At 37.5% G+C, this 23,848-nt stretch overlaps 1 protein-coding gene across 2 annotated transcripts in view; it reads right to left on the bottom strand.

Annotated features, from left to right (window-relative positions):
* The window catches only part of TDRD9 (tudor domain containing 9), an 87,449-nt gene that overhangs the window by 55,750 nt on the left and 7,851 nt on the right, over positions 1-23,848 (bottom strand). For both annotated transcript variants that reach the window (XM_068399234.1, XM_068399232.1), the window contains exons 2-5: positions 11,096-11,202; positions 4,137-4,234; positions 3,481-3,702; positions 836-958 (exon numbers count right to left, since the gene is read on the bottom strand). In XM_068399234.1, the coding sequence (XP_068255335.1) occupies positions 836-958; positions 3,481-3,702; positions 4,137-4,234; positions 11,096-11,202 (550 nt within the window). The remainder of the gene's footprint in view (positions 1-835; positions 959-3,480; positions 3,703-4,136; positions 4,235-11,095; positions 11,203-23,848) is intronic.

The raw sequence follows: 23,848 nt of genomic DNA, 5'->3' as shown, positions 1-23,848 counted from the left end.
AATGAAATATAACAAGGGCAAGTGTAGAGTCCTGCATCTGGGCAAGAACAACCCCATGTACCAGTACAAGTTGGGGACAGAGCTGTTGGAGACCAGCGTAGGGGAAAGGGACCTGGGGGTCCTAGTGGACAGCAGGATGACCATGAGTCAGCAGTGTGCCCTTGTGGCCAAGAAGGCCAATGGCATCCTGGGCTGTATTAGAAGGGGTGTGGTCAGCAGGTCGAGAGAGGTTCTCCTCCCCCTCTACTCTGCCCTGGTGAGGCCGCATCTGGAGTATTGTGTCCAGTTCTGGGCCCCTCAGTTCAAGAGAGACAGGGAACTGCTAGAGAGAGTCCAGCGCAGAGCCACGAAGATGATTAAGGGGGTGGAACATCTCCCTTTTGAGGAGAGGCTGAGGGAGCTGGGTCTCTTTAGCTTAGAGAAGAGGAGACTGAGGGGTGACCTCATTAATGTTTCTAAATATGTAAAGGGCAAGTGTCATGAGGATGGAGCCAGGCTCTTCTCAGTGACATCAATTGACAGGACAAGGGGCAATGGGTGCAAGCTGTAACACAGGAGGTTCCACATAAATATGAGGAAAAACTTCTTTACGGTGAGGGTAATCGAACACTGGAACAGGCTGCCCAGAGAGGTTGTGGAGTCTCCTTCTCTGGAGACATTCAAAACCCGCCTGGACGCGTTCCTGTGTGATATGGTCTAGGCAATCCTGCTCCGGCAGGGGGATTGGACTAGATGATCTCTCGAGGTCCCTTCCAATCCCTAACATTCTGTGATTCTGTGAAAAGAGAAGAAGGTTTTCTTAATATGAAATTTTAACTAATTTCCACCAACTTACTTCATCAATGAAAATGTGCGTGAATTCAGCGAGGCTTTTGGCAGAAACCACTTTCTGAAGAAGAATTCCAGTTGTCATGTACAGCAACCTTGTCTCCTTTGTGGAAACATTCTCTAAACCTACCTAATACAGTGAGAAAAATAATATAGATGGGAACAGACATTTAATGTATTTACAGGAACATGCATCTGAAAACTCCAAAATGAAATATAGCGTAAACCCATCAAAATTATTCACTCAAACTTGTAAAAGCCTCCGTACAAATGTGTTCTTAAAGCGCAGAACCAATTAACCGCATTTTCTTTGGGAGAAATTTAAAAAAAAATTAAAACCCCTGAAGTTTATAAAGTAAAGGATCAAATTTCCTTGCTGGGGGCTCTAACCTGAGAAGAATTCTTCAAAGGCTTTTAAAGGTACATACATGGATCTTTCCACTAATTTCCACTAATTTACAGAGCAAGAAATAGATTTTGCCAAAATAGTATTTTGCTTATTGGACAGGAGAAAATAAGAGAGGTATAAGGTATCACTAAGACCAGGCAACTTATTCCTGAGAGGAAAGTTCTACAACCCTGTGTTAAATAGTGGATTTTTGATTTCTAAAATACTTCTGCAACTTTAGCTATCTCAGGTGCTACCTACCCAGGCAGGCAGGCAGAGCTGTGACCATCTTTTCACTTTCAGCTTTTACAACAGCCTACAGCAGACAAGTCTATACTCAGTTGTTCTACTTCCATTTCTGCTCAGTTCACACAAGTTCTTGTAAAACAAGCACGGCACATCCACATATACTGTCCTGAAGACAGTTCGGAAGCACACCACCATTTTATGTCTTTAAGACTCATTAGCCTAATGAATCAATTTAGCAATTTTATGACTAATTAATTCAAGATATCAAATCATATAAAAGACTATGTACAAAATACTTGGAAAAAAACCCAACATACATAACCCACAGTAGTTCTACAAAATGATAACTGGAGGTTATTAATATTGGTTTAGTTAAAATTTGAGATAATGTCAGATCATAAATTTCATGGAATTATCTGCAGTGTTCACCTCTCAGAACTGAAACTTAGTGACCGAGCATAAAAAGTATTTTTACTTTGTTTTCCAATCTACCTGTGGAAAAATTAAACTTCCAAGTTGTGTTTAAAAAGAAAAAAGGAAAAATATTTTTCCCTACTACAGTATTTGTTGTAAATATATCAAAAGAAGCCGCTAAGACTTGATACTTAGACAAAGAACAGCATTCAGTAGGGATGACAATAAAGATCCTTTTGATGGGAAGATGAAGCTGATGTATCTGCATAGCCCTGTAATATGGTATTGCTATTACTAGTAACAGGCCACAAGCTTTGTACTGAGTTTGTGAGGCCTCAGGCCTAAGGCGTGTCAGGCCTGCTCTCTTCGAACTTTTCTTTACCTGCCTTCACCTTTGCTTTGCTTGGTCTAGTTGTGACAGCAATTTAGTGCAGTGCAGAGATATAGAGGCCTGATACAGTAGCAAAGACCTTCAGAAGCTGAGACACAGGATGCGGCACAGAAGAAAGCAGATGTAGGATAACAGATGAGGCAGAAGCTTGGCACTGTAGACTCCATGCTATAAACAGCTCTGTCATGGTCAGCTAAAAATAAAAACCCCTCAGACCTGGAACTGGACAAAATTGGTTTTATGGGTAAGAAATCGAAAACATCTAACATACATGAATGGCACCATACGTAGTACATTTGGAAGTAACCTGGAGCTGCAGACCAATGAAGAAAAAGAAAGCTGTAAATGGATGCTTGCAAACATATATACATATGACCCTAAGTGGAAGAAAGAAAGCAAGAAACAATAAGAAAAAAATGAAGAAGAGAGAAAGAAGAAACCAACATGTATTTCTCCCAGCAAAGGACTCCAGAAGCAGACAACTCTCCATGAACATCCTCCCACCACCAACACCAGTGTAAACCCACCAGCCTTAGGACCCAGAGAAGCTAGTCCAGAGACAGCTATTGTCAAACCACCAGTGAAACAACGATCACAGCAGTTTATTGTGGTTACTGACAAAGAGCTGATTAAAGAACCAGTATCTGTGTCGAAAGATGAAAGTGGCATCAAGTTTATAAATGGAGGGACAGAAGTGAGTTTGAAGCTGAGTTGGACAAAACGAAAGGAAGAGGTAGATTTAACAGGAAAAACTAGTTCAAGTTTTCCACATGTTAAGAAGAAATGACAGGATGTTCACGAAACAATCTGGCCATAAATGCATGTTAAGTTTTGACATGGCTGACAGGTAAATATAGTAAAGTCAAACAAATCAAGTATGTTAATTAAGGAGTTTAAAGGAAAAATGACAGAATATAGTTCTCCTGCAACAATTTCAGTGATTAGTAACATGGAAGTTTCTACACTATCAGAATGCAGACAATTATATACTTGTGCTGGAGTCTCACTAGCATTTATAGTTGTTCAACTTTAAAAGCTTAAACATTAATTAAGAATGTTTAACAGAAGACAGCTAGAAACCTGCAATTCCACTTTAAAAGAAGATTCTCTAACACTTCTTCAGTATGCTAGACATGCTTAAAAGTAATCAAGAACGAAGATACAGTGCTTTTTAATGTATTTTTAAATACAATTTGAAATTTTCTTATACCTGGTATCCTACAAATCCACCTAGTGTCCATGATCGTTCCTTGCTAATCCACCTGGCAATGCTGCTGGCACCAATTTTCCGAGGCTGGGTAACAGCAATGTTGCAGTAGACAGATCGCTGAATGCAATAATCCAAAATATACTGTGGAATCTGTGTGCTCTTACCACTGCCAGTTGCTCCTTGTACAATCACAACTGAATTGCTTTCTATCAGAGACACTATCTGAAACAATTTTTCAAGAAAACTCATAAGTCTACAAAACAACTCAAAACACATTTCAGATTTGAAATATCAATAGCTTCCAGGCCACATATCAAATCTCTGTAAAACATTGTGCCATATTTTCTATCATCTCCTAGGCATCTGTAGATAACTGGATTCCTAAAACACATTAGAAGATTACAGAGAAGAACATGGGTATGCACTCGCATATTTTACATAAATACCTATAAACAGAAAGTCTAACAGCAATGTTTCTTCCTCTAAAAATTTTTATACGATGGTTTTGTACAACAGACAAAGGTCTTGTATAATGATTAAAACAGGAACAGAAGTTTTTCTGGGAAAAAAACCCAACAAAACAAAACAAAAGAACAACAAAACAAAACATGATTTTCAGGTTTATTCCATAATGAGAGAAAGTACAACAGAATTACCTCTTCCCTGTGTTTGGCTATAGGCATATCCACACTTTTATGGTTAGCTGTTGGTATAGGAGTCCAATCACTTGGTTCACACTGAGACAATGAAGTATCTAGGCATAAAAATAACCAAGATGAAGTTATTTCAATAAAGGGAAAGACCAGCAGAAGAATATGATCATGGTATTTGGAAACATAACTTCTATCAAATTTGTATCACATACTTACAAATATTAATAGAATTAATACTTTCTAATATTAGTAGATTGAAGAGATTTTCTTTGTTTATGCAACTGCTGTTTTACCGGCAGCAGCTCTGAAAAATATCGCTTCTGTGTATAAGCCACCATCAGTGTCAAGGATGTATACAATTCTATAATTCTATACGCTTTTCTCTTAATTAAAAAAATAGTACTTTTGCACAGTTTGCATTACAACTGCCAAATCTACCCATTTCCAAGATCTTTTTTGACAATACTGAAAAAACATGCCTTATTCATGTACCCATGTGTTGTTTCCATTAAAGCCCATTGGAGCCACAGTAAAATAACCTGTAATTTGATGGGAAGACCACTGTATTTCTACCACTTGGCAACTAAAACAAGTCTGGTAAGTATCATGATGACCTTTCAATGTGATAGTACATTCTGCAGTCTCTCAGCAGGAACTAGTCACCTTTATCAGTGGGTAATACAGGACACAAACCTTACAGTGCTACCATGAGTTTCTGCTCAGCAGCCTGCTGTCAGTTTGACCATGAAAAACAGAAGAGCGACTGAACAGGTGTGGAGGCAGGTGTAAAAGGGTAAAACCAGGACAAGCCTTTGGTGAGCAGCAATTTTGCAAGTTACAATTAAACGATTTGGCTAAAAGTACTGAAATCAAAACTGGAAATGCTTTCTATTTCAAATGGGTTTCACCAGGTATGACAGTGAAATTTACTTCTTGCATACAGATAACAAAACCTTAGACTTCACTTTTTTTTATGTCATGTTATTTCTCTAAGAAATACAGAGAGTAGTGGGGAAAGAAATCTAGTATTCTTTTTACAAAGGCAGTATTTAACATAAAATAAAGGCTATAACCTAAATACCCAACTGCACAGTTACAGCTTCCTTTCTTTGGAAAGGTACTAACAATCTCATAATACAGTGAAGCAGAAGCAGGCAGAAAACTTTTTTTGTCTCTGTACCACAACTAAATGTGCTCCAACCCTCCAAATTGTCTTCATGTGTCAAGGAATACCAAATAATTTATTCTCACATGAAAAGAAACACCCAAAAGCTGGACAGTTCATTAAGAGAGTTTCATAAAGCACTAAAAACCAGAGGCTCTCCTGAAGCCACGCTCTCCCACAAGAAAGGCTCTTTACCTAGATTCTGTGTAATGCAATAGTTATAGGTGAGCATTGCCCAGTGATTTTACTTAGCACTACTAAACACATATGAAACAGAACTTAATAGCAGAATCCCTTGAAAATATTAACTGTCCTCTTTAAAATACTTCTGTATTATAACTTATATTCTATAAGTTTCTAAATATATTCCCCAGGAAAATTCATATATAGCATTCTGTCACAGCAACACTGGACAAAGGCTGACTGGCTTCCCTCTGGCACAAACATGTCACTACTGAGACACCAGTAGCTCTGCATGATTTGACCAATGCTGGAAGAAATCTCAAGCTGCCAGGGAAAAGTTCCCAGAGTCAGCATATTCCTGCTAAAGCAACATACCCTTCCTACCTCTATCGGGTTTTCCATGTAACAATCGCAATTTTGAAAAATGCATTAAAAGGATACAACAGAAGACAGCAGCAATTCTATAACAGTGCTTATGAAAAAGAAAGGAAGGACAAAAAAATTTAAATGGTAGAATTCACATTATAAGCTTCTCTAACTCAGTAAAAATCCAGTGTATTGACAAGAAATCATTAACCAAAAATTCACTTAAGAATTTTATTCAAAAAATACAAAGGAACAAGCCAGAAACAAATAAACAACCACCAGTTTTCACGTACCTGCTGCATAATCAGATCAATTTAATCGATTTTTATATCTCCTTTTTTTTCATTGATGAAACATAACTTTTTTTTTATAATGCTTTTTATACGACAGTCCTACAACAGCAACATCTTACCTTCTCCTAGGCACAGAAGTTTGAAAAAAAATGATACCAAAGTAAATGGTCATCCAATGTTAGCCACCATCAATACGCAGAGTTTGAGAACTGTGAGCCATTAACCATTCAGTAGATGCTTGCAAGTACTAAAAACTGTACGGTTTTGTTTTTTTTTTTTTTTTTCTCTTCAAGATACATACTCTGTGCTTAAACTAAAAGAAACATTACTGAGTCTGCCTGGGGACCTAATACCATGACAACTGTGAGACTTCAATCTAGAGCAAACAGTACAGTCTTGGGCCTCAGAGCAAAGTGGCAACTTCAGATGAACACTGACGCGACCCAAGTAGCCATGAAAAGGCCCACTCCAACAAACTGAGGGTACAAACTTTTTCCGAAATCCAATATGATCGTTAGTGAAAAAACAAAACTGTGACTGGGAACTTGGGTAACCATCTTAGAAGACCTTAAACTTTCACTTTTTTTTTTTTCTTTTTAAAAATGAAAGGTGAACCATGAAGACTCGCTGCAGAACAGAAATACTTGAAGATACAACTCTATGAAAGTTCCAAGGTTATTCTACTTGTTTAAATAACCACTCAACTGTGGACTCTATACCACATAGTATAACTACCTTCAACTGTTGTGGTTTGGTTTGGGGTTTTTTTTTGCATCTATTTATCTAATAAATCACAAAACGAGAACTGATCTTCAGAAAAACAGATCATTTCTGCAAACACAGAGGCATCTACAGACTTAGCAAGAAACGCACAAAGATTCACTTTTTCAATTGCTTATACTTTCTGGAAAACATTATTAAGATTGGGACAACCAACTCAACAGGTGCACACCTTTGTAAGACATCATGCTCAAACATGCACCTTGGATTCTGACATATAGAGAATGCAGGACACTTCCAACCTGAAAATAGTAAATTGAAGAAGCATGCAACTGCCCACCATGCTCTTTTATGACCAGCAAAATATTTCTGTGTATAAGACGCATTAATGCCAATCCAGAATAAATAATGATATTAATTTCTCTACTCAGAGTCAGTGCAGAAACAGAAAACTCAGTTATGGGGAAGATGAATTTGCCTGCTCATTTCCTTTTCAATTATTATTAAAGTTCTGTAGAGGTATGTTGACTGCCATGACTAAAACAGTCTACTGCCCATGGAAAGAGCAATTTTCCAATATCTCACTTATTGTAGCCAATATAGCAGATGTATTCCTTCTGGTACCTGTTTCCTGAATTGAATTTGAAGAGATCCTTTAATACAAGACTAGATTTTTATATTCACCAGTTCTGGGAGAAGAGATTGTACAGCTGTGTCTTGGTGTCTGCCACTAAGAAAATTAAAATGAGATGCATAAAAAAATATACTTGAAAGTACTGGTTAGGTGAGTCAAATGAGATGCTTACCACATCACTGATCATTCTTCTCCTGAGCTACAAACACACAAAGTGATTACAGATAGCAAGCAAGCTCATGGGAAAGGAAAGCCACAGGAAACAACCAGGCTCCTATACTGAGCCACAAAGCATAAGGACTTCACAGTAAGTCATGCTACTTCAGTCATAATGCAAAGTACATGAAGTTGCTGCTGATTGAGCCCTGAAGAGCTTAATCCAGAGCCTGGGAAAAGTGATTATCCTTCCTGACTGGGGAAAACAAGCTAAGTTTTCCATGTCTTGAAGTGCTGACTGCTGAAGGATGCCCCCAGGCAACATTAAAATTTCTAAGAAAATACCACAAGTCTTTGCTTGCGAGACTTCTGTTCTCCATTGCAATCCTCTTCAACTTGCACATATTCTGAATACAAAACGTTTTGGGGTGAAGATCTGTGCTACAATTAATTTTCCTGGCATGCATCTGTTCTGAATCCAAAACATTTAAGGAACTCTATAACTTAAGTTTTTTATATGTCAGAAACCTAATCAGAAACAATGTTTAAATTGCTTCTTCTCTGTAAGCAATTACTTCGCCTTGGACCTAGAAGATCCCCAGAAGGGATTCATTTAATGGTGTGACAATAATAAAGATAGAAGAGGAAGAAAATCCTGCCATCCACAAAGCTGCAGAAAAATAATTATATAGGCATCCTTTAAAAAAAAAAAAGGGATTTATTAAGGATTTTAGAAGCTTTCTTAAGAGTAAACTCTTGGTGCATACAGTTTAGAATATACAGATTTTAAAAAAAAAAAAAAAAAAAATCTGTTTTCCATAGGATGCTTAAAGTAGGCAAGTGTCCCAATACACTACCTCTGGAAGGTTTCCCTCTGCACAACATCCTGCAACCTCACTGAATCAAAGGTGTGTGTCTGACTCTGAAATAGCCAGTACCAATTGTGAAACTAGCCCGACGGGCCAGGGAAGAACTGCTAATGCTCTACTTCTTTTGGCTAACAGTTGTAATGAAGTATTTTCTTCTGCTTTTATTTAAACACTTCAACCTCTTTTCCACAGCAGTATAATTTTACCATGTTCTGTAGAAGCCAGAACTCTAAGTGGAGTTCCCTGATGATGTTTTCCCAACAGAGAAGCAAATTAGGCATTTCTATTTGTCCTCTTAGTATAAAAGCATACGCTCTTTCCAAGAAATTGGAAAGCACAAAATTTAAACTCAACAAAACTTCATAAAACACCAAGGCACAAGCAAACACCACAACAGTTTCAGTAACTCTGCAAGATTTAAAATAGGCTGTCAATTTATACAGAAGCTACAGTGTTCTACAGCTAACACAGCAATTCTGAAAAAAAGAAAGAAGCAACAGAAGGGGTACCAACTCTGAAACCTTCAGGGCAAATCAGCTTCTCATTGTCATGTGCAGCTTATTTCTTCACTACACCTGTACTCAACACAGCTAGAGTGGTAGGTCCCGGTCTAGATAAATCCTTGATCATTTATGACTATGTTCATGTTCTTAAATAGAACATGCACTTCCAGACTGATATAGCCAATAGTTACAAATGGGTCTTGGAGCTCCTGAAATCTGCATGAGAAACATATTACCATTTGAGAATTACAGTCTCATTAACAACATACACATTTATAATCTATAAAATTAACATTACAAATATTATGTTCACTCAGTGAGCTTCTTTGTTATATTATCCTAACATAATATTCCTGAATCTGTCTGTAAGTCAAAGTTGATAGCAATAATAACCAGGATTTTCTGAAGTTTTTGTGTTACTCTAAATCTAGGTGGGATCTGTCAGCTCAGTCTCAGAATGCCGTAGGAATCTTCCAGTCCCATCACTACCCAGCCTGCGGAGAGTCCCCCACTAGACCGCATACAGCCGGGAGCAGAGTGCTGACCAGAGGAGGCAGGCATCCACCACATCAACAGCTCTTGAAGGAACTGAAACTCCAGACCACCGCACAGACAAAGCGGGGGGGGGGGGAGAGAGAAGAAAACATCTAATAGATTAATAAGAGAGTATGTATATGCTACTATTTTAGTAATTTTTTTAAGGTTGTTTACTAACTAGATGCCATTTAATTAAGTTATAACTGGAAGGCAAGAATAAATATTAAAAAGTATAAATTTCAAGGACAAACATTTTAGGGTAGACCAAGAGAAAATAAGGTATTTATAAAATAAAGTAGCGGGATGACTATGCAGAAACATTTCCTAAAAAGCCTAAGTTATAACACTGTTTCTTTTACAGGAGGAACATTGCTAGCATCAGTTCCATTAAAAATTAAGCAGACCACTACTGCTGCTAAATTAAGTTGCTAGCCTACCTTAGGCAGAATTCTGATTTAATAGCTGAAGGACATTAAATGATCTACAGTATTTCCTTGAATTAATCAATACCACTATACTTTTAAAGAAACATCTAAGGAACTTATGCTTAGTCAACTTGTTTCTGTCCTTCCTTTGCTAGTAAAGCACATGAAAAACTAGGGAACACCACATTCCTGAACTACAACATTCAAAGATTCTTCCAGTCCCTTTATTCCCCCATTTTCACCTTTCAATACCTCCTCCTCTCCCACAAATTTTATGTAACGTCAAGTGAACAAGAGACAGTATTTGGTGGTTAGGACAGATGGTCAGATGCACTGCACATGCTGGACAGGCCAACTGCACCTACTGCCTCTCAGCTGATGATAGACCAAACAAATGGCTTCATCACCTACCTGAGTTTCAGAGGTCATACAATTTGCAGAAGCATTGAGGGACAGTAATTTCTAGAAAATGTCTCAATTTGTCAAATATTGGTATATCAGCAAAGGGATACAAAGAGTATTACAGAGAATGACACACAGAACAAACAAAACACATAAATGTCCTTTTCTTGGGAAATCAGCTACATTAACAAATTTGGAAATTAAGAGGCACAGTAAGAGTTTGAAGCTGAGATGTCCTGACAAGTGAGTCAGCCTCACACTGTTTTTACTCAAGCTCCTACGAAAGAAGTACAATAAAATTTCTCTCTAGAGGCAGTTCAAAGCAACAATCAAGTATGCACAGAACTAACACAGACAGATAATGGGAAACAGAATAAAGACATGAATCCAACTAGTGGTTTCGTTTTCTTGCAGATATATTTCAATCATATGTCTACATTTATCAATACAATAGACCAGATGTATGCACATATATCTATGCAACAGTATTATACACTGTGGTTTCCAGAAAATAAGGTGTTTACTTTTTAACACCATGCCTTATACAAAACAAACAAACGCACATACAGCATTAAACAAACAAGAAATAGTAAGGTTTTGTAGTTTTCTTTAGGGGAGGAGATGGGCAGAGAGATCACAGGGAAGAAAAGGACAGATGTATCTGAGTTTAAAATAGGAAACAAATAGATATATATTTTTTTTTCTTTACCTGGTTTATAGACAAGCTGATCATTTCCAGCTACATCTAGCTCTTGTGCCTCTGCTTGTCTGTGTTTTTCAGCATATTCAGTTTCACCACTCTCTGTGATAGGCAGCCTGAAGAGGAAAGAAATGACAAATCAGTAAACGCTTCCTCATCTAAGTCACAGATATCTCTGGGAAAAACAGCATTATACAGTAAGTTCAGAGTCTCCATGTCATGCAGGAACTACTTCAATAAACAAACTTCAGAAATAAGTTTTGTCTCTGCAGTTAGATACTAGCCTGAGGAAAGTGCCACATTAAATCTTTTTGTTCAGATTCAAAAAAATTGAGCTCCTGAAATATCATCCTTTAAGTTTTCAATACCTAGGAATTATGGTCCCAATGAAAGTATTTCTTCTGAACACAGATGAAACAGCTCTGTTTCACCAATTCTTGTCACAATACAATTAAGAAAATACATGTAATTCTTGCATAACTCCCTGGAGACAGGGGAAGTAGACAATCATCTCACTGCTTTAAGAAAGAACTTTTCTCTTTGAGACAATAGATGATGGTGGGCAGGGGAAAAAAAATTAATACAAGCATCCGATCAGTGAATTTTATGGAATTTTATTACACACAAGACAAAGTCTTTCCATGACATAAACAGAATGAAACGGGATTAAACAAATTTTCTTCTACATAAACAGTGTGAAGAAAACCACATGGATTTCACTAGAGAATAAAGGAGCATATATACAATGACTGTATGATTATTAAATCATAAATGAACTTAAAACGTAGAAGAGTTTTGGACACATCAACAGTGCCCTCTTTTTTTTCTTTTTTTCTAAAAACAAAATCATAGAATCGTAGAATGGTTTGGGTTGGAAGGGACCTTAAAGATCATCTAGTTCCAGCCCCCCTGCCATGGGCACCAACACCTTTCCACTAGACCAGGTTGCTCAAAGCCCCATCCAACCTGGCCTTGAACACTGCCAGGGAGGGGGCAGCCACAGCTTCTCTGGGCAACCTGTGCCAGTGTCTCACAGTAAAGAATTTCTTCCTGATATCTAATCTAAATCTTTCAGTTTAAAACCATTCCCCCTTGTCCTATCAAAATACAAACTAGAAATCAAAACTATGGTTTTGCACTTAAATTTAAGCTCTAGGCCCAGTGCAAGCTTTTGCTATGCAATAACGTGCTAATGCACAGCAACTCTGTTTCTCTATAGGTATATATTTTACAAAAGGATACTGCTGCAGAAGTGTCTCTTTCTTGAGCCAAATAATAAGCAACTCTGACTACAAAAACAATTAAGCTGAAAACAACATGACATTTTTAACATGGCACTGCATCACACAGCTCTCATCATAGAGTAATTCACAATATCTTGATGCCACAGAGCACCCACCTTCTCTGACAAGACAAACTCTGTGCCGGCTTGGCTCTGCTACTGACTACTCATTCAGATCAGTCATTACTTCCTCCCTACAGGAAACACCCAGTATTTATTACTTACTGCTGTCAACAAACCAAAAAATGGCTTCTTATCCTATTTTAACAGTATTTTAGGCATAGAGCTAAGGTAATTTTTCCTTCGATCTCTTAATGCAGGGTTCAACAAGATTGCATGCACCTGCACAATCCCTACCTGAGCAACAGCTGCCCACTTTCAGCAAGCAGACTGCAACACTTCCATCACTCTAAACCTTCCGAAACAGCTGGGACAGGGAACACTCCCCGATAGGCCTGAATCCGAGGTACGATTTGGAAAAGTTCATAGACATCCTATCAGACTGCTTGTTAAGTACGTTATTCCACTGAATGTGTGTTAAACACAAGTAAAACCCAAAAAATACAACGAAGGTATCAAAGTCAAGCACTAAGTAGTTGAAAATAACATAATTAAGCTTGGCTGCACAAGCTCAATTTGGCAACACTGTATGCACATACTATACAGATTTTAGTGAAATAACTGATTATTTTTAATTTTCGTAAGACCACAGCCTCATCAAGTGCACTAGATACACACATTCTGACAACAAAACCTGGTTATGCAGCAAATACAACTTGTTCTTCAGTCCACAAGAAAAAAAGCTGTCTGATTAAGATAGTAAATGCTGTCATGGAGGAGCAGGTATTCCTCAACTGTCAGAGCCCTAATCAACAGCAAGCAAATCACTTCAACAAAAAACTTCCATTGATGGGTAGGGGTTAATGGTGAGAAAGGTAGGACTGTGTTCCTCATTTTCTGTAAAGACCTTGCAGAAGCATCGGTATTTAAGCAGCAACTGAAGTCAGGTAAGAAGAGTTTTCCATAATACCAGATATATTCAACCAGATGGGAGTATTAAGCATTTCAAAATGGGCTCACAGAAGTATGTACATGCTTTTGACCTTTGCCTGCACAGCTCCATGAAAACGAGGACAGTATGACCTCAGTGATTTGTGAGAATACATTAATTTTTTTTTGTTTAGATATTTTCTTTCAGAAATCAGGTCTTCTGTCTTCAGAAAACAGCATGCAGTAAATAAACCTCAGGCTACATAATGAATAAAGAAAATATTTAATAGCCAGTCATTAAGAATGAACATTGCTCACTCGATGCACTGAATCAGGCTATGGTCTTGGGGAAAATCATATGTAATAGGAAAACTGCATATGGGCATATAAAATGAACAAACAACCTTCATTACATCATATCTCAATGTTTTAATGCTGAACTTTGCAACTTTAATAAAATAAAAAGCTTAGAGAATCATGTTATTTTTAAACAAAATGGAAAAAAAAAAACCATTATGAAGCCCTCTGGTGCTCTCCTAAGTCATCAGAACGATAGAATCCTTTCAAGTAATCATTAATAAGACATATGTGGGATGATACCTCCTACTGATATCTGGACAAACAGAAAGGGACGGAACATTCTTCTAATGAGTTTCAACAAACGTTTGCTGACAGCAGAAGAACGACAGGATTCAGAGAATTCAAATCCATTCCATGCTAGGAAAGGACAACACTAATGAAGAGACTTTTCTGGATTCTACTTATGAACCATGTGTCTGTCTGATACACCAGTTATCTTTTCCCCATTTCTGTTTCCTCTGACACAGTGAAAACCCACATTTCATTACACCTGCCCCGTTATAGCATACATTCCTTAGGCTTTCCAGACTCCAGCCTTTGAGCTCACCGACTTTTAGACTTCTCCAGGTCTTCTGATCCCCCAAATACAATATTGGCAAACAACAATTTTTCAGCTGCGCATATGAAACGCATTCAGAATTTTACCAAATTAAGAGACAGTAAAAAGCATTTTCATGACTCTAACACAACTACTGAAAATTTAAAGTCGTCAATTTAAGGAAATGCAGGAGACTTTAGATGTTCTGTTTTTTCTTCCTTCCCCCTCATTTAAAAAAAGGTCAGTCTGATCTTATTCAAATCAAGGGCATGTTTCATCCTCAAAAGCAGCCAGATTTCTGTGTCTGAAACTACAAACATATGACATTATGTCCACCCTAAGTCGACAAAGGCAGATAAAATTATAAAGCGCTGAGAACATGATCAACCAGTATAGTTTCTTATGAGATAATGGGATACTTTCCTTATTCCTTACCATGTAGTTTAACTACTATAACATTTTTCTGAAGCGTGACTGATCTTGGCACATATGACTACTTAAACTAATTTTGAGCATTTCACTAGGACAAAAATATTTTAAAATATTTTTTATATTTGGGTTTAAAGGAAAATTTCAACTTCAGGGGAATTACTAGAAGGGAAACATAGTTTAACACCAGAAATTGTTGACACATCCAATTGTAAATGCTTTCAAATACACTGAGGGTGCCTTTCTTTAAATAAATTCAGATAGAGAAAGGTCTTCCTTTTCCTCAGGCTATGGAATGACCTCTAATAAGTCTACAAAGGCCATCACAACAGAGTACACTCAGTAAATTTTTGTATTTGAGCATTTGAAATATTAATCAAAGCATTTTTGCATACACCTAGTTATCAAAAATAGAATCAATTGCCCAATCTCAACCATAACTGTGACAGGTAATTTGTTTGGCTCTTTTCAGTGACATACACTACAAAGCCAATGCATACACTGAACACAGTTAATGTCTCCAGAAGCGATGCTTAAAAAAAAAGCCTTATTAAATGAATAGATACATACAGTCTTATTCCCTGAAAAAATAACACTGCTTACACAGCAAACCTAATTGTATAAGGAAAACATTCAAGTATGCAATGAAATTCCAAGGATTAAGATGCTTGCTTATCCAATTTCAGATAAATTTCCATTAACTATTTAATTTTGGGATAGAAGCTCATACTCAAGGCCATATAACTTCAAGAACATTTTCATCTTAGAGACAACTGAAAAATCTAAGTGTTCTAGAGCTGTGTTTTTAAAAATTCTTATAGATCTACTTTTTGCTTATTATGGTCTGCCTCATTTGACACAAAAATCCCTGTTCCCATGGGACTGAGAGCTCAACATAAAACTAGTGTCACTCATTTGACAGATCACAAGAGAAGGACTGCCCTAAGTCATGGCTTCTATCACACACACAAGCTGTCCACCTCCTTAGAGATCTTTGGGGCAGAATGACTTGAAAAATCACTTAGCCTTACAGCATACAGAGCAATATTTTGCTGTACAATTTTAGTACGATATATACAGCAGACTGTTTCAAAGCCTCTTTTCTGAAACTAATGTGACACTTTACGTAACTGAACATTTGCCATGACAGTAAACAACCTTCCACTGGATTTACTGAAGGACGTACTAAAAATTACTTTCCTTTTAACTGGCAGTTGGCATTCCATACTTTTAGATTGGCCTTACTTGCAGAAATACACTAACTTTAAAGAAGTAATGTACTGTCGTTCAAAAACCATAATGTTTCAGTAACAAAAATAGAAGATTGATAGAACTCAGAATAAGTGAAATCTATTGAATACTAAAACACAGATTTTACAAAGTGAATTACAGATTAAGAATCTAAGAATCAATGAAGTGCATGCTTTTTTCCACTCAAGAGAGCTGTTCTAAAAAGGTAATTAGCTAGATTCAGTGATAAAGTCTTCACATATAGGTATCTTAAAGTCTTGCACTGCTCTTCCTCACAGCAGTTATTCAGAGCTCCTGTTTTAAAACCTTAACTAGCTGCAGAGGAGAGAGAGATGGAGTGCACCAAAACTACTTTGCAAAATCCTGAAAAACTCAAATGCAAATGTTTGAATTTGGATAACTACATAAAGTTAACATCTCAGAAATATTTCTTCTATGCCAAACTTATAGCTCTGTAAGACCTTCCACCTTCCCCACAGTTAAAATGTAAGAAAAATAATAACCACAAATGCCAGGATGAAACAGCCCAAATCCTTAAATTTACTCTCTACTGCTCTGGGATTTTATGCCAGTGGGGGAGACTGGGATGAACTGCTGGGCTTCAAAGAACTGGACTCTTCTTGGAGATGTGCTCTTGATGAGCTCCTCTTTCTGCAGCCATAGCTCAAATAGGGATGTCTGGAAGAGGGCAGTTATTACCTGTGACAGATGGTAACAAGCCACACAGCAATTACCTCTTTACCACACATGAAACAGTTAATTTTGTAAATTAATGTTGTTATAATTAGTTATGAATTAGACGTTAGATGGGTGTTCATATTTATTAACTTAAACCAAAAGCACACTTCCTCTATCAAGCATTGTTTCTGATCCTTTAGCAACATTCACAAAGCATCTACACTCCTTAAAACTTCAAAATTCATCCCTTCCCTCTAATCACACAGGCAATGAACTTGGCCAAATAGCAAATAAAAAAAATTCCTATAACAAGAAAATTAAAACAGAAGTATTTGGTTATCAACTTCATAAAATACAGCTTAAATAAATCTCTGAATACAATGCAAGTAAGAAACTGTGCTGAATTAAAATAAAGCCCGTGAAGACTAGTATCAAATGCAAGATCTCCTCAATTTTAAACTGATGCCTGTAACTCCCCTGCCTATTAGTAAAGTGTCACCAGCACCAGAGACATTAATACTACAGACAGTCCAACTGGAAGAAATCAGTTTCAAACATGGCCTGATTTTATTCATCACAGCAACAGAAGTATGAAGATAGCTTACACAACTTTCCATCAGTTAACACTATTAAAAGAGAATTATTACTGTTGTTAGCTGTCACAGCAAAGGACCAGACAAGGAGTCTTACCAAGAGGCCTCTCGTGTAGGCTCATGGCAAGCTTTGTTCATAGTTGTTAAAAAGAGAAAGCAGTAGTCAAACACTGTCTGAAGCAATAAGAGGAGGGAGACTCACCATCTGCCTGCAGTCCCAAACAGCTACAGCGAGTTGTTCTGTCAAATCAAAAGGAAAACGCACTACAAAGTCGATCATTAAATCCAAAGAGTAGGGCTGCGTTTATAAACGGAAGCAAATCATCCAGCCTGCTAGCTACAGATACAAAAATGAAATGTCGCTCTTCTCAGATGACTGGTAGCATTGGTAACCTTTCTGTGTAAAACCTTTCTGTACTGGGCCTGGCTGAGATAGAGTTAATTTTCTTCATAGCAAGCAGCTCTATGATGCTACGTTTTAGATTTGTGACCAAAATAATACTGCTAACACATGAAGGTTTTCGTTGCTGCTGAGCAGTATTTGCACAGTATCAAGGCCTTCTCTGTTTGCCACACTGACCCTCACCCCCAGCAAAGATACTGGGGGCTGCACAAGAGGTTGGGAGGAGACATAACCAGGCAGATAACCCAAACTAACCAAAGAGATATTCCATGCCAGCTAACATCCTGCTCAGCAACAGAAAGGGAACATAGGAGGGTCTCAGTCAGGTTTGCCATCTATTGCTTGGGAACTGGCTGGGCATTGGTCTACCCGTGGGAGGTGATGCGTGACAGCGTTTGCTTCACTTGTTTTGTTTTCTTTCTTCTTCCACTTCTTCACTTATTAAACAGTTTTTATCTTGACCCCAAGTTTTCTTGCTTTTATTCTTCTATTCCTCTTCTCCCATCCCACTGGGGGTGAGCAGGGAGTAAGCAACGGGCCGTGTGGTGCTTAGCTGCCTACCAGGCTTAACCCACAACAATAAAGTATCAGCCCTTCATACACAACCCGAGGCAGCAAACCACAGTATGGGCCTGTACTACCCAGAGATGCTAACAAAGAAACACAGAACATACACCACTATGCCAATGTGCTGAAGCATTAGCTAGCTAGAAATGGTTACAACATGCTATCAACAGTTTTGGTTAAATAAGAATTACGATAATTTCTTGGTGTGTGTCATTCTGAGTCTCATTCATAATGAAAGCTGTACTTCTTGCCTCTTTCAATTGCAAGAGTCAGTAGCATCTCAGATAGTACAGATGCTGTAAAATCTTCCAAAGTAAAGAATAAGAAGCTTCTCTTCCACCTGTTCTCACCATTTGTCACATCTTATTGCTCACATCAGTGCAATATTTGGTTAAATATAAGTGGTTTTGAAAGATTTGTTTCATTTTTACATAGAATCACTCCAGCAAGGCAGTTCAAAAGCAGAGCCCCATGGCATAACAAGACAGTAGAGCTAACTGCTGTGCAGCACCAACAACTTCTCAAACTGGTTTTCTGTCAAAAAAGTGTGTTGTCCAACAGCACACTCAATCAGCACAAACAGGTTCTGAATTTGTAGTTCTTACAGACAGGCGTAGTGGTAGCTCCAGGTTTAACTAGACTACTTTTTATTATGGACCTGGTTGTCAGTTTAGGAAGTTCCTTTGCGTATGTGATGTTGAGACACATATGTTAAGGCTAAAGTCTTGCAATACTCAGATCTGACTTGGATTTGTAGCCTTTTTCTCCCAAGACAAACTAGAACAGTTTCACTACTTCCCTGAATACAGATACAGAACAATACTTGTTCACAAAAAAAACACTACACCGGAAAAACAGCTGCTCCCTAGAGAACTTTTATTCTTTGTGAGAATTTCAGATATTTCAAGAATGGTCAGTCCGTTTCAAGAATATGCCTTCTACATTACAGCAAATTATTTCTTACAGTAGCACTGAAAGGTCATAATCGGAACTTAAAACTCATTCAACTTATTTAAAACAGGAATTCCTACAACAGATGAGACATTTTGAGTACCAGTCATTTTCAGGTTAAAGATTAGAGCCATGAACTGGACCTCCACACCTTCACACTAAGCCACATACATGTCTGAACAAAACCACTTTGAGGGTTCTCACAGCAAGCGTCGGGTTTAGATGCTTCTCTCCAGTACAGAACATACCCAGAATGTAACTGCCACCATGAATGCAGTGCTGTCTTAGAAGGAATTCTTTAAAGATGACATGTACTAATATCACACCAGATTGACGCTCCTTTCCCCACAGTCAAGTAAGAACTAGTAATAGACTCCCTAAATATGCCTCCTACTAACCAGAATAAATCCAGCAGTAAATGGAATGGTACCTCATATTTGATTTATTTTAAGGGTGAAAGAAAATAACAGAATAAACAGATCACATGGCCCCAGTAGGAACTGTTCATGCTACATGCACCAGGGCATGCTTATTATTCTGACTGGTGATCCAGAGTCAGTCATTATGAAGATCACCTTCTAAATTAGAGGCTGTGTCGATGCTTACTGAAGCCAGTAGGGACCCTCCCCCCCGCCTTTTCCATCTTAATCTATTCTGAAGTAATTTAATGTGAATTATCCTTACTTTGTGTACTCACATAACTATGGGAATGTAAGTTAGGCTACCTCAATGATTCCTCACTTCTGTATTTGTAAGCCAAATGTCATGAAACCAGCACAGCTAAAAGTCATGAGGAAACCAAATACATTCACCATAACCCATAAGAAATCCTCACCACAATAAAGCAGAGTCACTATTGCAGAGATGCATTTAGATTGTTCCATCGATTCACGTGCAGTTGTCTTCACTCACCCATACTGATGCAAAAGTTTAACAGCCTCCTTACACACGAGCTCTGCCATGCAAACCTCTATTTTAGATTGCCTAGCTCTCTTCAACCACTCTTACGGTGACACATTTATTCTTCATGTGCTCTGAAGTCAATACATCTAGCTGCATGGGCCATACAACCAGAGCCTCTCCACAGGGCTCCATTTGTACTGTTATTTCAGAAAAAGGCTTCTGAGAAGTACATGAGTATTTAACTTACACAGCTAGAGTAATCTGCAGTGGAAACCACACACAGAGTGCAATACAATCATTCAGCTATTGCTTATGGAATTGCTAGAAAAAGTATTTTGTACTCTCTAAAGAAATAGGAAAAATGAGTTGTTCATCTTTTCTCCTCCCCTCATCTAACATCTCCACAAACCAGGTTATGCAGTCTCCTAGCCAACTGAGCAGCGAGAGACATCTTTGTAAACTGGCAGAACTGACAATTAGTTCAAAAAGTAAGAACTGTTTGATGTGAACCTCCCATTTACTCGGGGTTGGGTGGAGAATAATGAGTACAGCAGAAAAAGGAGGACATTGACACTTTGGAATACATTTTTTTGGTATGAAGAAGTCCACAGGATAAAAATAAGCTATCACTAAGGTTTTAAAAAAGTCTGTTCTGTACGTAGCCATTTTAAAATAGAAAGAAATAATCTGTGTGTCTTACACAGGGATGCAAGGAAAGAGATCCCATTTTAATCCACTGGCTGCCACCCTTACTTCCTTATTTACCCAATCAATTTGCAATTAGCATGTGTTCTTGTAAGGATATCGTTTTGGAATATGGCTCTTTGCTGATGAACATGGACCTGCCATAGCAAGAAAGGAAAGACCACTAAAACTGTCTGAATTGATTTATGAAAGGAAATCTGCACTTTGGCTCCAGCAACACTTGCTGCTCTCTCAGTTCAATTTGAGAACAGCATCAGAAAATAAGCCTAAATTAGGCTACAGAAAAAGGAATCATTATCTTTAGAGAAAGCATACGACACGCTTATACGAAAAGATACCCTTTCTGATATACCTACATAAGAGGAGATATCATTCACTGCAGTTCAAAGAAAATGATTAACTTATAGAAACAACAGATGCTTTAGGAATTCATTACATTCCTTCAACCTTCGTTTTCCTAATTTCTGAGGCAAGGAAAGTTTAAAAAAAAGTTCAGAGAATCTTCAACTTACATTTTATATCACACACACAGAAAATTAGGTTTAATTGACAAGGAAAAAACATCAATTAGCAAACAACTGCTCTGCTGCAGTGGCAAAGTAAATTACGGCTTATTAAAAATGATTAAAATTACTCATCATCATATAACTAATGTTATGGTCTCATTCAAGTATTATATGTTTTAGTCACTAATCCCAGCAAAGAAAAATCCAGAAAAGGGAAATTAAAACTATAAAAATATTGTTTTGATATGCTACAGTAAGAAAGCAAAAGTGGTAGGACTGAAACTTTTAGAAAATTTACAGAAGTGAGTAATGAGATGAAGTGCCAAAGACAAGAGCGATTCAGAAGCTTTAGTCCATAAATAACTTTTAAAAACACAGCATCTCCAAGTTATCTAAATTTACAGACTGAAGGAAACTGCAAGACTGCCAGACGAATGTTAAGGTGATCAAAATGTTTCTCCCCAGTAATGAGAGAGTTAAAGAACAAAACAAAAACAAAAACAAAACAAAACAAAAAAAGAAAGAAACCTAAGGTAAGTAGTAAAGACTTCACACCATCTGTCATTTTATTATTGTAATTTTAGGAACTGCCTAAAAATTAATGAGAGGAATCAAAATATAGCCTTTTTTCTCCCCCAGGTTAAATCATAACAAGAACTGAAGTTACTAGTAAAGACAAACTCAGTAATGCCTACAGGGAACAGACCCACTATCAGCCAAAATCACCCATCCCGACACAGCATTGCAGAATCATGGCTACATTTAGGGATAGTTGGATGGAACTGTAACTCTCCACAAAGCATCCAGGATCAACCCCTGGCTAGCAACTGCATAAAATATTGCTCTACTTTCAAGTTCCAGTTCCCAATGCCAGCCCCACATAAGCAGTCATTTCTTCCTGAATACAGATCTAAAATGCATACAAAAGTAGAAGCAATACAAATTTTCAGCTTGAATGTTCTCCTGCCAATGGAAAGATAAATATCATTCTCAGTATCCTGCTTCACAGAATTTGATGATGCAACAAAGGATTCAGCTAAAAAAAAACAAAAAACAAAAAACACAACACCAAACCCAAACCACAACAACAACAAAACTGTTGTAGGTTTCTCATTTATTTGCACACCTTCCAGTATGCATCTCCTGAATTTGCAAAGACACTACAATGGCTTTACACTGTACAGCAGTTTACTTTCTGATTTGATACAGTGCAAAAAAAGTGGTGACGTGTTAACTGTGCTGTAAACAAGGTGGCAAGGAGCATTTTAATTTCATCTGAAAATCTGTCAGGACAGTTCTGTCATCATAAACCTAGCTCCCTTCCTTTTTCATAGTACCATATACAATGCAATGTGAAAACCTTCCAGTTGAAGAGGATTAATACTGACATTTGAATTTTTCCGATGTATAAGTAATATCAGCTTTAATAACAGCCATACACGTCATCCTTTATGTTGTACGACATCTAGAACAAATTTACAGAACCCTTGTTCTCCCACTAGTTCAACACACCAGTGGAGGCGAAAAAGCACGAATGAAAAATACTTACAGGAGCAAAGACAGTCATTAGAACAAGAGAGAGCAGACGAGAAGGCATTTTGTATACCATGCCTATTGTTTATTAGGTTAGACGGGATAGATTAATAGGAAGAGACCAGATAAGTGGAACGGAAAATGGCTGCTTCAGCGACCTTTAGTGTGTACAATACCATCCCTGAAAATGAATCTTAAAAATGGATATGCTCAAAATACTCATCAAGGAAAGAGAGAGCGGGCAATTGACAGCCAGCTGAGAGAGAAGCTCAGTCTATGGTAAGACTTACAATTCTGGTCTTTTTAGATCAGTTTGACCTCAATTTGCATCTCTTTATCATTCTGTTCCTTTAATTAGATTAATGTGTCTTTCATGGCACACCATAGGTGTTACAGACTGGCTTTTTAAAACACATTTGAAATGTTAATTAAAAATGCTAACAGCTATGCACAGTAATGAAAAAGTGTAGTACCATGAGACTGATTAAATTCATCCGGAAGAAGTATTTAATATAGCAACAAAATCCTGAGCAACTGTCAAATAGCTCTTTTCTGTCAATATTCACTTAAAGGCTTTAGATGATCTTTACTAGAGAAAGACTATTAGCTGTTTAAAAATGACCGTAGAACAGCCTGATCCCCCTTTAATGGGAGATGTCCTGAAAGTTTAGTTTGATGATAAAAGCAACATAGTTATTTTTAGCACTCTACAGGCATAAAAATACAGCTCTAAACTGTGACCTACAGCTATGCACAGCCAAGCATCACATCATACGACAGCCTTAACTTTAGCTAGAAGCACATCTGTAGTTGCTTCAGACTATCATTATTCATCTCACCACCAACAATACCTTTGGATGGATTTAGCAACAAGCATTTGAATTTGTTACCATCTTTTTTTAAACTGCTGCCATCGGCAGAACTCAATACAAAGGTAGGAGATCTTAATGGACTTTACAGAAAGTATTCCACAGACCGTGTTAGGTTAAATGGATTACTACTTCTCTCTGGTACAGAGGAATAAAAAGAACCTTAAAAGCAGAAAAACTTAAACTGTCATATTGAGTAGAGAA

This window comes from Nyctibius grandis, chromosome 4 (assembly GCF_013368605.1).
Source record: "Nyctibius grandis isolate bNycGra1 chromosome 4, bNycGra1.pri, whole genome shotgun sequence".
In the NCBI taxonomy this organism is placed as follows: Eukaryota; Metazoa; Chordata; class Aves; order Nyctibiiformes; family Nyctibiidae; genus Nyctibius; species Nyctibius grandis.
Note: the sequence above shows the minus strand (reverse complement) of the source record. Positions and strands in the feature narration are given on the sequence as shown.